Source organism: Cyprinodon variegatus, unplaced genomic scaffold (assembly GCF_000732505.1).
Source record: "Cyprinodon variegatus isolate N-32 unplaced genomic scaffold, C_variegatus-1.0 Scaffold290, whole genome shotgun sequence".
NCBI classification, from domain to species: domain Eukaryota; kingdom Metazoa; phylum Chordata; class Actinopteri; order Cyprinodontiformes; family Cyprinodontidae; genus Cyprinodon; species Cyprinodon variegatus.
In genome coordinates, this window is record NW_015150743.1 from 42,110 (window position 1) to 56,272 (window position 14,163).

General features: G+C 38.1%; 1 protein-coding gene across 1 annotated transcript; it reads right to left on the reverse strand.

The window, feature by feature from the left end:
* Nucleotides 1-5,506: 5,506 nt before the first annotated feature.
* Nucleotides 5,507-12,602, reverse strand: LOC107090319 (cytochrome c oxidase assembly protein COX19). Its single transcript, XM_015383633.1, has 3 exons — nt 12,414-12,602; nt 5,983-6,094; nt 5,507-5,895 (listed from the first exon to the last, which is right to left on the reverse strand). The coding sequence occupies exons 1-3, from the start codon at nt 12,493-12,495 to the stop codon at nt 5,805-5,807; spliced, it is 285 nt and encodes a 94-aa protein (XP_015239119.1). The 5' UTR covers nt 12,496-12,602; the 3' UTR covers nt 5,507-5,804.
* Between the last annotated feature and the right edge of the window lie 1,561 nt (nt 12,603-14,163).

Sequence of the window (14,163 nt, forward strand, 5' to 3'; positions counted from 1 at the left end):
ATATGTTTTATTGCAAGTGTTACATGTCCATAGGCTATGAAACAAAACAAAAATGCATTTATTGATATAATTTAATAGATAAAAAATAATGATTTTGAGAGGTGCAGTCGAAACCAAAGAGTACATCCGTATGTAAAAGAGAAAAGCTGCAAAGGCTATTAGACTAAATATATTTGTTTTTACGGAACATCACTATAAGGGCATCTCCAGAAAAAGAGATTTTGTTGTTCAAATTACAAAAGGGGCTGCAGCCTATATTCTTGCCAGTCTTATGTTTACATTTGATCACCATGTTTACATTTTTTCCACTGATGCACTTTAAGAAACGGAAATGTCTTGAGAGCTGTACGGAACGAAATTACATTTTGTATATACCCTCTGGGTAAAAAATGACAATGACGTTTTGCAGAAATGATGCAGGGAAAAAAACATTCTCCAAGTTCCGTGTCCAAATGACATTTATTTAATGATTCGGAGAAAAACTCTTCTGTTATAAGACTGCTGTGACTCAGGCCTCCATCTGAGATACAAAGGAAAAAATGAGGAACTTAACCTTGGGATGCAAAAAATAGAGTAATATAGAGATTTTTTTTTTGTTAATCAGATTGTAGTTAAGTAAGGGCATCAGTTGAACAAGACAGCTTTAATGCCTTCATCAGGTAACAGCACATGATAAGCAAGGCTAGATGAAATTACATTAAAAGAGAACATATCCAATATTCACAAGACTCAACAAAATTCAAAGGATAAAGACAGTCCCTGGGTTATGGAAAGAAAAGCTCAAATGATCAGGAGACAGGAAAGCAAAGCAAGACAAGAAGATTCCAAAAAGGTTAAAAAAAACAATCCACTGGACTTTTTAAAAGACATTTCGCTTCCCATCCAGGAAGCTTTTTCAATTCCAAATGTTAGAAATAGCATAGACTTCACGGCCAATAAAGCCTTGTTTTTGTTTATAAACATGAAAATACAATCAGACAAAAGGGTCAATCCCTTTTGGGGGGGCGTTTGGCTTCTTTGTTAGCCTGCAATGTCCCATACCTGTCTGTGTCTCTGAAAGGGGGGTTGTTAAATGGAATTGTTGGCCTGGCTGAATAGGCCAGTTCTTCTATTTCCCTGTAAAGGGATTGGAGCTGTGATGATAGCGGGAAGAAATCAACTCAATTGCTGCATTGTAGGTTTTTGAAAGCTGAAATCCGAGTCCACCCCCTCTGTTTAAGGTTGTTCATTCTTTCTTGAAATAAATGGCTTCCTTCACGCCCCTCCCAAACCACTTCTTTTCTTTGTCCAAAACGTGAGTATGCTATGAGAAGCGAAACGTCTTAAAACTTGGAAACAAAGTCCAGTTGATTGTTTTTTTGGAATGACTATGGCCTTGATGACTGGGAATCCTCAGCCGAAAAAGAAAAGAAGAGTTTACCACATCACTGGGTAACAATGCAATGTGATTTTTAGAGAACGCATATCAAGGACTGTTTGTGAGTGTTTTAATGACAAAGTCCATGATGGGCTCATTGGATGTCAGTGTCAAACTGTGTCCAGTTGTGGGTTATGGAAGTCCTAGTAGCAATCTGCTTCTAAAAAAAGAGAGACCTTACAGATTTGTTCCTGGTGGAGGGTTCAGAATAAAAACAAATTTTGCTCACAGCCGTATCAAATGAGGAGGAATGGTCTTTTAAAGCTTCGTCCTTCATAGAATGAATTAACTCTGTAAAGAGCATTAGATCTTTTTTTGGTAAAGTATCTACAAACAAGGAAGAATTCTCTGAGGGTTCCACGATATAGTTGGTGGCTAGAAAAAGTATTAAGTTGGCTTTACGAGCACATTTCTGATGTAATATGTTTTAAAATTTATCAGTGGTTTTACAAGAAAAAAGGTATTAACAATCGACACAAATACAATATGAAAGTGAATATATCTTCTGCTTCGGATAATGATATCCTGACTCTCAAAGAAAAACTTTAAAGCTTTGGTATAATGTAGTTTTTTTTATGCACTGAGAGGTTGAAAACTTATATTCTATCTTTTATTATATGTATTTTTGTGCTGATATCGAATAAAGATACTTAGGATTAAACAAGAATGATATAAAGATGAGTTTTAGTCCAAGTCAAGATGGGAAGCTATTTTTATTTAGATTTATTGTTCTTGTACAAATTTTGATAGATTTAATAGAAAATTGCCACCATTTCAAATTTTCTAAGGCTTGATAGTCAGATGCCTTTAAAATACAAAAACAAAACAGTTATTCACATTGTTCAGTTCTGAGGCGTCTAATAAGTCCAAGACTGATATAAAGTAATTTGTGATGTCTCCAGTACATGAAGCTGAGAGATTCATCAGCGATAGCACAGACGGTCCTTATAATTCTATTGTCATGTTATTACATATATATACGTTATGAGTTGTCTTTTGCAGTTTTGTTAGTAGGTGGTAATTCTTGTTCATCAACACTTTCAGGAAATGTATTCAAATTAAATTACTATTTACAGCCCATCAGAACCAGGCGACTTCTTGTTTCTAAGTCTATTTTCTCTAGGGTTGAATTTGCATCACAAATTTTGTTATGATCCTCAGATATAACTTTATAATGTTTGAGGAGTCAAGAAGACTCAGAGCACTACCTTTTTCTTTTTGAGCATTTGGAGGAATAGAGAATGTTATAAAAATCTCAAATTGTTTGGTTAAATATAACCTTTAATTTCAAGTTAGTCTATTTGTTATGTTTTGATTTTTGATATCCAAAAAGTGAGAATAACATTGATGAACCTCTGTTCTTGATCTAGCATAATTATCTAGATGATGTGTAAGTTTATTACACCTAATATTACCTGCCTGTTGTGTTTCAAAACTAATGTTTTCCCCAGTAGTTTATCTAAGCAGGACATTTCCTCCTTCCAGATATACCGTTATAATCATCATTCTGTACGTGCAGAGATTTTGTGAAAGGAATGAGAATGATGTCCTTGATCTAAAAACAAAGTGTAATACATTGATAAGCTGGAGCCATGGACGTCTCCTTATCTCCTAACATGTATGATGTAATGATGTGATGATGTGCAACACTGGAGATGTATAAAATGCTTCTTTAACTGTTTATCGGGGCCGCTTCACGAGAAGTGAGCAGCTGCCTTCTGTAACTCTAAACAACTTCTCTGATCTGAATAAGATTACAATTTCTATCAAAATCTGATGTCATGTCTCATAGTTATTTAGTACAAATACATTATGAAGTGTTATTTAAAGAGTTTGTCCCAAGTGATCTGGTTCTGCTGGAGGTTTCTTCCTGTTAAAAGGGAGTTTTTCCTCTCCACTGTCGCAACAAGCATGCTTAGTGTGATGGATTGTGTTAGAGTCGATGCAATCAACTGGTTTTCCTTAGATAGAAAACTTTAAATCAATTTGACTGTATGATCTGGTTGATATGTAAAGTGCCTTGAGATGACTTGTGTTGTGAATTGGCGATATATAAATAAACTGAATTGAATTAGCACACTGGATTGTGGAGGCTATATCTCTGACATATAGGTGTGCAGGATCAGAGCCCCCTAAAGGGGTGAGGGCCCATTCTACCAGGGGCTTGGCCACCTCTTGGGCTTAGTTCCGTGGTGCGTCAGTTCAGGACATCTGTGCTGCAGCCAGTTGGGCTACACTGCACACATTTGTGAGGTTTTACAGGCTGGATGTGGCCCGGCCATCGCTAGCGCACACAGTGCTTGGAGTAGGGACATCCTGGTCTACCTGAGGCCTGGATTGTGATTCCTATCATGTATGGCTTCGGGGTCATCATGCAATCTGGGAGTGAGTCATACTGTATCTCGCATAGTGAAACAGAGCGAAGTTAGAAAAAGAAGGTTGCGTTACTTAACGTAATCCCTTGTTCTTTGATAACAGAGTGAGGCGTTTCACTCATCCCTTCTTGCATGGGCACGGAAAGAAACCTGCCTAGAATGAGTTGAGGCATAGGTTGGCTGTGATACAGTTTGGTATGTGGGTGGAGCCACGGACACAGCTCAATCTGTCTGTCACAGACAGACGTGATGTCATTGGAGCTTCCATAGCTGGTCACGCCAAGGTGATTCCCATTGTGAAACACCTCACTCTGTTATCAAAGAACAGGGATTACGTTAAATAACCCAACGATTCAGTAGGTGGAAGAAATTACTGTTGAAGACAAGAACCGCCCCCTAGCAACACCTGTGTTCCTTCAATGTAGTTCTCCATAATCAGAAGTAAAACACCAAGCTCAGTGTCTAACTCCATGACCTACAAACAATATGAATCAAACCAACCAAAAATCAACTTTTTCTAAGATCCAGTCAATCCAAAGATTTCTGCTCTCAGCTGTGTTTAAGTCTTTTCCAGAAAAGGAAAACATTTTTTCTTTACTAGTCTTGAAAATCTTCTAAGGTTGTATGACTCTGTGTTGCCATGCAACAGACTGGTGATCCAGGGTTTACCCCACCTTTCGCCTTCAGACTGCTGCAGGTAGGACCAGCATGACCCTGACAGATAAGTAGAAGCAGCCTATTGCCTTTCATTAAATCAGCTACAACTAAACTGTTTTTGGAAGCGTAGATTTAACAGGTAAAAAAAAATAAAGAACAAAATTAATTAAACTTTATTGATCTCACAATGGAGAAATTAACTCTCTGCATTTAACCCATCCCCTTTGGGAAGCAGTGGGCTGCCATCATGGAGCGCCCAGGGAGCAATCAGGGGTTAAGGGTCTTGCTCAGAGAGCCAGAGTGGCAGTCTGTGGGATTGGGTTTCAAACTCCCAACCTCAGGATTCCAAGCCCTATGCCCTAACCACAAGGCCGCCACCCCACCCCCATTCCACTAAAACACTATAAGAACATAATATAAGAAAGGACAGTATGAAGCTAAATGCATCCACCTCATATACTTCTGAATATTTATATAAACAATCTGTATTCTCTCCTGTGTATGGACTGTTTTCAGCTATGCTGCTTATTCTCTACCTGTACATTTTAGGGGCAGTGAAGACACATCTGTAAATGAAGAAAAAAAAATGTCCCAGCTGTGTTCCATCTTCCATTGAATCTAAAGACTTCTGCTATTCAGTACTTTAACTTATTTCCACATAATAAAATAAGTTTTAAAAATCCTTACAGGCTCTAATTGATTAATCTTTTGGTCCTGGAACAAACCAACTGTAACTGAACTCTCTTTGGAAGCAGGAGGACATCAAACCAAAACTGGCCTGCTGTCCTATTTTATAAGATCATATTTTTCCTTAAATGCTCACTTTACTGTGCCGGATGTTGGGTTACCTCAGATGGAAACATCTTATCTTAGTTTTATTTTGGTTTATTTCCTCCATTATATCCACATGGTGGAATTGACTCTCTTTGTTGTTTGTGGTGTTGTTGCAGTTTTAATTAACATTTGTTATTGTTAATTAGTGTAAAGCAGTTTCATTCATCTCAGGGTTTTTTTTCATAGCTTTAAAGGCTCTATAACAATAAATCACACTGACAACCCTCATTAGGGTCATTAACCCTCATTAAACCTGCTGTAGTGCTTTCAGTTCAACGTTTATTTTAAAAGTCAAACACACCTTTTATTTTAAGCACTTTGTTATTATGCAGCACTTCATTTCACAGTCTGAAAGGTATATATTACAACCAGCCGTCCTCCTGCAGGGTCAGCAAGCTCAGTCCTTGAAGTCTCTCTGTTTTATGCTCACTCTGGACGCTGGCTGTGTTCTTATTCACAACATCAGGTTGAATATTTTAAGTTCATGGAGACTCCTGGTTGTTGACTTCAGAAAGTCCACCTCATCGGGGTGTGGATTCCTCCTGACTGGGCGGAGGATCCATCAAGTCTTTAAATCCCAGTTTCTGCAGAGGCTCCCTGGCCATGAGTTGACTAGAAAACACAAGAAGACAGAAAAACTGCTCATTCTGTGCTAAATAAACAAAATCTTTAAGCAACATCTTAAATGGGCTTCCTTACTGATCCATCCTGCATTCCAGGTATTCTTTGGATTGGATCCGGCACTTGGAGTTGTCAAAGCTGTTATCCCTCAGGCACTGCATGAACTTCTCTTTAAAGGCTTTACACTCTCCTGAAAGAAGAATTCACCATAAATCAGATTGAAAGTCCAGACACAAAGCTACATCTTAAAATGGAGATGGATGGAAATTCAGTCCTTATCGTGTTTAACTGGGCCACAGTGCTCCAAGGCTGAGGCACAGGACACAATGCAAGGCTGCATCAAAGCACACAGATTAGGCAATTTGCTTTTTTCTTCTGTACTTTCATCTATAAATATATTTAACAGCATGTCTTAATAATAATAATAATTTCAAGAAACTGCTTTGTGGATTGAAAACTGACTTTAACTTGACTGTAGAGGTTAATCTTTACATTCGTTGTTTCTTCTCAATTTCTTATTTAACCTCTTTGTTGAAATGACCGACACAGAGTCTGTTTTACGCGTTTAACAACCATATGTCGCAGCACGGTCGCATCACGGCAAAACTACCGTGTTGCTCCGTCGGCCATCATTTTATTTCTCCTCTTCACCACACGTACCAATTTCTCCTTCATGGGCAATACAACATCGCAGTGAATATGCATGTAACATTTCCTTCACAGAATATCTCGAAATCGGCAATAACAAAACAAATGTGCTTGTTTTTAACCTGCTTAATAAAGAACAAAACATAACACATTAATACATACTAAAATCAATTATTAATGTCCAAATTTCACAAAATGGCGCTTACATTGACTTTGAAAAATGATAAATTAAGAATTTAAATGCAATATTTTTTTAAATGATTAGTTTGTAGGTTTGGTAAAGTTAGTGTCACTTTCTTCAGTTTTTTTCCTCCTTGGTGACATCTCCCATTTTAGGCAGACTGAAGTTAGCCTGAAGATGACAGTTGGAATAAAGGGCTTCTTCAAACCTCTCATCAGGCTTAAAGGGGCCTGTCACTCCTTACCGATTTAGACAGCGTAAGCCTGATGTCCCAGAATCTCCTAAAACGCTGGCATACAGTGAAATTTCTATGATCTTTTTTTTTTTTACTTTGGGCGTATAGTTGGCGTATATGTAGCGCATTCATAACGAGTCCATAGCTGATGTCCAATGGCGGCCTAACTTAGGCATAAAGCAGAGGCAATACAAAGCATCAGTTAAAGCTGCTCCCCTCAGGAGCAGCGATGCTCCCCGTCTGCATAAAAGGATGTCTTTGATTGCATTATTAACCGAGCTGCCTTTTACCATCTGCCAAAAAAAAAAAAAGAATGAATAAAATGAAAAAAGAATTAGAAAGGAAGAAGGTTTTCAGTCGCAGCAAATTCAGCATCAAGTCTCCTAGGAAGTTTGCTGGCTGTGGACGTGAACGTAGGTAGAATCAATCACACTCACCTCCTCGCTCACCCTATGATGGGGATGAAGTCTGGACTACTGATGGTTTCCTTCTGTGAACCCCATTAATACCAAAACGCTGCCATTATACAGTAGCTGTGTTAGAAACACATTCAGCGCTCGTCTGGAACACGTCAGATACGTTGATATGCGTTGGAGATAAGTTCTTAAAAAGTTACGCAGAAGTTATGCACAAATTACACATAGGTTTTGGATAAGCTAGACGCTACGACTTATGAGTAACTTATAATAATAGTAATTTAACGTATGTCAACGGTCACATAACTTACCTGTTACTTATGCCCATCTTGTGGCATATGCTGGCATATGTCTCAATGTACTCGCCGGATGTCGATGTCTGCCAGCATGCTACAGCACGCTCATAATTTATACAGAACATGCCCATAACTTTTACAACATATGCAGAGTTTTTGCCAGATTTTTCGTACACCAGGCATATGCTGGTATAAATCGTCAAGGTGTGACAGAGGCTTTAATCTGAAACGCAACTTGAGGCGTCTAAACTGGGCTGAGATACTAAACATTATAGAGAATTTAGAAATAAAAAAAATCCCAATTTATTATCTGTTAAAATTTTATTTCATTTAAAAAAAAAATAAAAAAATGTTTGAAAAAAATCTTAAACTGAAATACTGTGACCAACAAACGGTTAGGAAATAACTCTTCCATTAGATTAGAGCCCTGAGTAGGTCAGAGCTCTGAATGTTTTTGGGCTTTTTGGGTGCATGGAGGTCAAGGATAGTTCACCTATTCTGGCAGACTGGGATAGGGGTTCCCCTTCATGAGGAAAGGGAATCAGAGGGTGTGCTTCAACTATAGGGGGGTCACATTCTCTGCCTGCCTTAAAAGGCCTATATCAGTGTGCTGGAGAGGAAAGTCCAGACGATTGTTGAACCTCAGCTTCAGGAGGAGCAGTGGGGCTTTAGTGCCGGCTCTGGAACAGCGGACCAGCTTTACAACCTCTGCAAGATGCTCACGGGTGCTTAGAAATTTGATCAATTTCTCCACGTGTGTTGTACTATACAAGACATCATAGATTTTCCTAACAATCAACATATACCGAACCGAAAACCGTGACCACGAAACCGTGGATTTTGTGAACCGTTCCACCCATAGTTAAGTGTAAGTTACTCATAAGTCGTGGTGTCTAGTTTATCCAAAATGTTGTGCCTAACTTGTGAGTAACTTATCAAGAACTTATCTCCAACGGATATCAATGTATCTGACGTGTTCCAGATGAACGTGTGTCTAACGTACAGATACCGTATAATGGTGTATTGGCAGCACTTTGATATAAAAGTTGGTTCACAGGAGGAAACTGTCAGTTCTCCTCCAGACTGCATCCTAATGATAGGGTGAGCGAGAAGGTGAGTGTGATAGATCCTCCCTGCGTTCACGCCCACAACCAACAAACTTCCTAGCAGACATGATGCTGAATCTGCTGCGACTGCAAACCTTTTTGTTTTTTTTTATCCATTATTTTATTTTTGTGGGGGGAGGTAAACAGCAGCTAGGTTAATACCGCGATCAAAGACAGCTTTTTATGCAGACCAGGCGCCTCTGGGCTCATCGCTGCACCTGAGGGCAGCAGCTTCAACTGATGCATATGAAACTATGCTCACACTGCAGTGCATTATGCATACGTTAGGCTTCATTAGACATAAGTTCAGGACTTGTTATGAACATGCTATGCATACTCCCAAAATTGAAAAAATACATATAAAGTTCAGCGTATATCAGCGTTTTAGGAGATTCTAGGACGTCAGGCCTACGCTGTCTAAATCGACAAGCTGTGACAGGGCCCTCAAATCTTTTTCCAATGCCCCCTGGTTGCCTCCCTAAGGAGGTATTCTGAGCCTATCCAACTGAAAAAGGCCCGGGGTATTAAAACCCAGGATGCGCCAGAAGGACTATGACTGTCAGCTGGCCTCATGGTTTCCCCAATAGGGCTGAAGGAGACGTTTGTCGAGAGGTAAGTCTGAGAGTTTCTGCCCCTTTAACCCGGTCCCTGATAAAGGGGAAGACAATGAGTATGGTTCTGAGTACTGGTACATTTTATCTCTCCAAAGCTATTAGTTATATTTAATAGTTAAACTTTGCAAAACATTTGGAAGACCAGAGGAGTGGCTACAGAAAATCTGCAGAACACAACATCCTGCCAGGTAATTAGGGCTGGACAATAAATTGCATGGCAAAATAACTGCAATAAAGTATTTTGAATAGAAAAAGCTTCCTGGATGTGAAGCTAAATCTCTTCAAACTTGGAAACTAAGTCCAGTGGATTGTTTTTTAACTGTTTTGGAATAACTGCAATAAAAAACTGATTTCATAATCTCATGATATATATTTTTTTGGTCTTGCAATATTAAACCAGACCCTAACATTCTTCCTCCAGCCTCCTGCAAAGCAGTTATACACTTAAAGCTGGTTTGCCACAAAACATAAAGGAAGAGACATTTGCAGCCAGTTCATGGATCCATACATTCAAACTAGAAGTATGTTTTTGGTATGAAGCAGTTAAGTCCCACAACAACTGACTACGGACAAGACAGGTCTAATGAAACAAGGAAACCCTGGAGCCAAGATGTATATACTTATGAATAGTGCAGAGAAAAATCCTAATTGAATAATCTTTATCATTGTTTTCTTATTTTTTCACTGGGTTACAGGGCAGCACATTTTGCTGCATTGCAGACTAATGTGGAAGCTGCTCTGGGTGTGGTCTCCTTTCTTTTGTTAATATATACAAAATTGTTCACTGTACCAAAGTGAAAACATGATTTAGGACTTTTTCTGAAACAAACATATTGGTTACTTAGTTTTTAAAGCATTTGCTATTGAACATTGAGCATTTGAACTAGAGTCAAAAATGCGGTCAATTAAGTTTCCTGAACAAAAAAGCATTTCTAAGCAAATAAATAAATACAACTTGTCCAAATAGTGCATTTCAGAGTGAAAACCGCACTATTGTGTCAAAAAAAAGTTCAAAAACCTATTAAAACAGTTTTGTAAAAGTATGCAGTCTCTTTATCTGGAGATGTGCAGCAGTTGGAGCAGGATCCTTTCTAAATCTGGCCTCTGACTAAACGCAGCATGGAGGAAAGAAGGGCCTTGATCAGTCGGGCGACCAGAAACCACTCAGTCAGGGAGACATGCCTCCATATTCACATAGAAATAGAAGAACAGCCACTGCCAACCCCCACAGACCTTAAGGTAGATCTATGGCCTGAACTCCAAACATCATATCTGGGAAAAACAGGCACTAGTGATCACATGACTGACATCCCCCTACTGTAAAGCAAGGTGTTGTTTTCACTTTGGCACTAAAATCTATTTTTGCAGAAAACAATACCTAGATGGTTTCAGAAACAGTTTATAAAGTAACTGATAGTGGAAATAAAGGACACTGGGCACACTGTACAGTTTGTTGCATTAGCATTCGTTCTTCTTTGTTACATTTAGTTAGCTTTCAAACATAAGTTGTTTTTTGATACGGTTTAATATAGTTACAGTTTTATATGAAAGAGTCTGAGCAGATAGATTGCAGAGAGTTTTTAGGATTTATAGGTCAAGCCACAGACTATTCACAGATCATGGTCTGGGCTTCACCCATCCTTACACTAGAGAGTGCTCTGATCAGAATCATCCATCATAGCTATTGGATATTTTTCTTATTCCTTATTAAAGGTGATCGCCCTCCCAAACACTTAAAACCGATCAAAACAGATCCAGGACTCGACTTCCTCGTAAAGGAAAAGTCTGGTCAACCAGGAATAATAAATGGATCATTATCTATACCTAGAACAAATACATTCAGAGTGATTTAATGAATTTGGCGTTAATAAGTAAAAAAAAATAAAATAAAACAATCATTTTTGTTGTGATCACTGAATTCAGGAGCGGCCATTTTTGCCCAAATATAGTGACACCTCACTTCTAACATCTTCCGGCAGTGACGTCACGGTGCGGTGAGCCTAGCGCCATTCTCCCCGCTTTACAAGCAACCCTTATTTACAACAATTATTTAAGATTTCCAGAGGACTTCACCATTAAATTCACAAGAGCTATAGTGAAACTGAAGCTGCCCACATGCATGGCAGTCGGATGTTGGAATATATCGGGTAAAAATTAAAAATTTATATATTTTTTTTTTATTTCGCCTTTCCCGACGGCTTCGTCGTTGGATTGCCAACTCATAAAGGGAGGATAAAAGACACGTATTATGTAGCCAACATTTGGAAGGAGAATGTCTCCAAGATGACTTGGATAATAGCGCGTTGTGACAAACACCAGATACAGCACTGGGACTTTATCAACAGCCGATACCGCACCGTGACGTCACAAACCAGTAGATGGCAGTAGTGTTCTTTGAAAAACATGGACGCCTGCAGTAAATCACATTAAAATGATATTACTTTTAATTAAAAACTCTGATCATTTGTTGTAATATGTAATAATTTCATATTTAAAGTATTTTCAGAAGTTTGAATTCTGAATATGAGCGGACTTTTGCTTTAATTCAAGCCAGGAAATCTGTCTGAGGTGGAGAAAATAACCCCACAGCTGCAGAGATTGTTTGTTCAGGATTATTACCAGCAGCTTATCTTTGTTACTCATCTATAGTCACCTTCTACTTAACAAAAACACACATGGTCTCTAAATACTATTTACAGAGAGAAATGTCAGCATTGGTCACATTATACACCACTGACTCTCCCTGTCTCCAGTTCTGATTGTGGGATAACTTAGTAAAAGATTTTAAAACATTTATTTTTTATTTTTTTATAAAAATTATGATAAAAATGTGGTTAGGGGTTAATTTATGTCGTTTTTTATTGTGGCTACTTTTATAAAATATTTAAAGGAATAAAAGATTTAAAGGATATCGGGAACTATGTCTGGAATAGTGACAATAAAAGCGCACTAGTGGAAAAAGTGACAGTAAAATGTTATTTAACCAAACAAATATGACGTAACACTCTCCTACCGAAATGATCCAGAGGGAAGGAGCCTTTATCCGGAGCTCGAGGTTTAAAACTCTTCGTGCTGAAATTCATAGCTGTCGACATTTTTGCGTTTTATGTTAAACAACAAAAAAAATCTATAGAGATATATGAAAAAGCCGAGCTAAACACTTTAACTTTAGAGCTCCTCCAAGCTGTGACCCCGCTTCCGGGTGGATGTGACGTATTGTTTGTGTCAATGGGCAGACAGTAGTAATCGAGTTGATCGAGCTTACATCGATACTGTTACTTTTTTGCGCTGAAGGTCACAATCCAGTGTATCCATCGCCCTAAATAGGCACCATTAAAAATGATTAAGACTAAATATCAACTATTAGATTAAATAATTCATTATTATTATGTAATTTAAAAGCACTGATGGACTGGTCTAATACAAGAGGGAATAATCTACAAGTGATATACAGAGATAAACAGACAACAAGCAACATATAAAGCTTAGGATAACAGAAATATGGAGTCAGTGTGTAGATTACACAACAAAGAAATAAAAAGTTAACAGGAACATGTCTTTTTTACATTCCAGTCAGAACTCAGACTAGATTTTGTATTATTGTTGTGTTATTAAGCATGCGTTTTATATTTAAACATTTTTTGTGTGGAGAGGGTGATCTGTATGGTAATGCTTCTTCCCACTGTATGTCACCTTTTCCCGTGTTTAAACTGAACAACATGGATCCAGTTGAGTTAGTTCATGCTCACTACTTAAATTGCAGTTAATAGCAGATATTTATGATATTTTGTTGTTTGTCTAACATTTAATAAGCTTTGACATTTCAGATCTGTATCTGTTTCAGATCAGTTAATTACCAACATTATGTTTGCCTAGGGGCCGATTTAGGACATTTGGGGCCCTAGGCAAAGCCAGGCATGGGGCACTCTGAATTGAGAAGAAAACATAAAACAGACCCAATATACAGATACAGAAATTTTAATAGAATAGAAAAACATTATTTGTTCTACATTTTGTCTCTCTTTTCTTGTTGTATTCCTGACTATGTTTTGTACTCAGCTGACTTTTAATGCTGTCTCAAAATGAATGAAAGTGGTTTCCAAGCACTAAGCTCACTTATCTGATTCCTGTGTTTCCAAAAAGGCGACGGCATGAATCATGACAGCAGACGAGATAGAGGAGAGCAGGAGGCGGGGTTACGGATCTACTTGCTCTGGAGAGCAGAGTTCGCTCTTTTTATATGTTAGATCTCCAGTAGCAGAAAAAGTCACAAGATAATTTTCTGAATGGCATTCTAGCGAAAGGAGTTTTATCAAAAACATAATTAATTTGCACAAACAAGGAATATTTTTATAACCATACATGTAAACACAGTTTTATGGGGCCCCGAGGAACTTGGGGCCCTAGGCAACTGCCTAGCATTGCCTAATGGTAAATCCCCCCTGTGTTTGTTATTGAATCCCAAAGTGAGAGATTTTTTTTTTAAACTCTCTTCAAGTTTAGAGCTATACATTAGGCTATTATTTCTATTATTTCAACATAATTGTTTGACAGAATTTATAAACCTATACATGCAGAGAAAGAACTTGTATATCCAAGCAGAAAGACCTTAGGCTATTGAACCAAGGACCTCCTTATTGCAAGGCAATGGTGCAACAAACTGTGTCACATAGGGACCACTGACCCTAACCCATTATTTATTATTCAACTCCAGTTTTAATAAGTTCTCTTTGCTTTTTTTTGTCATGCTAGCTACATCGGCC

What these genes read in the sequence shown, in the direction of transcription:
- LOC107090319 (XM_015383633.1), bottom strand. Translation starts at nt 12,495, where the DNA reads ATGTCGACAGCTATGAATTTCAGCACGAAGAGTTTTAAACCTCGAGCT. An exon ending in CTTCCCTCTGGATCATTTCG is followed by an intron (nt 6,095 to 12,413) that starts GTAGGAGAGTGT and finishes TTCTTCTTTCAG; the next exon opens with GAGAGTGTAAAGCCTTTAAA. An exon ending in CTGGAATGCAGGATGGATCA is followed by an intron (nt 5,896 to 5,982) that starts GTAAGGAAGCCC and finishes TGTGTTTTCTAG; the next exon opens with TCAACTCATGGCCAGGGAGC.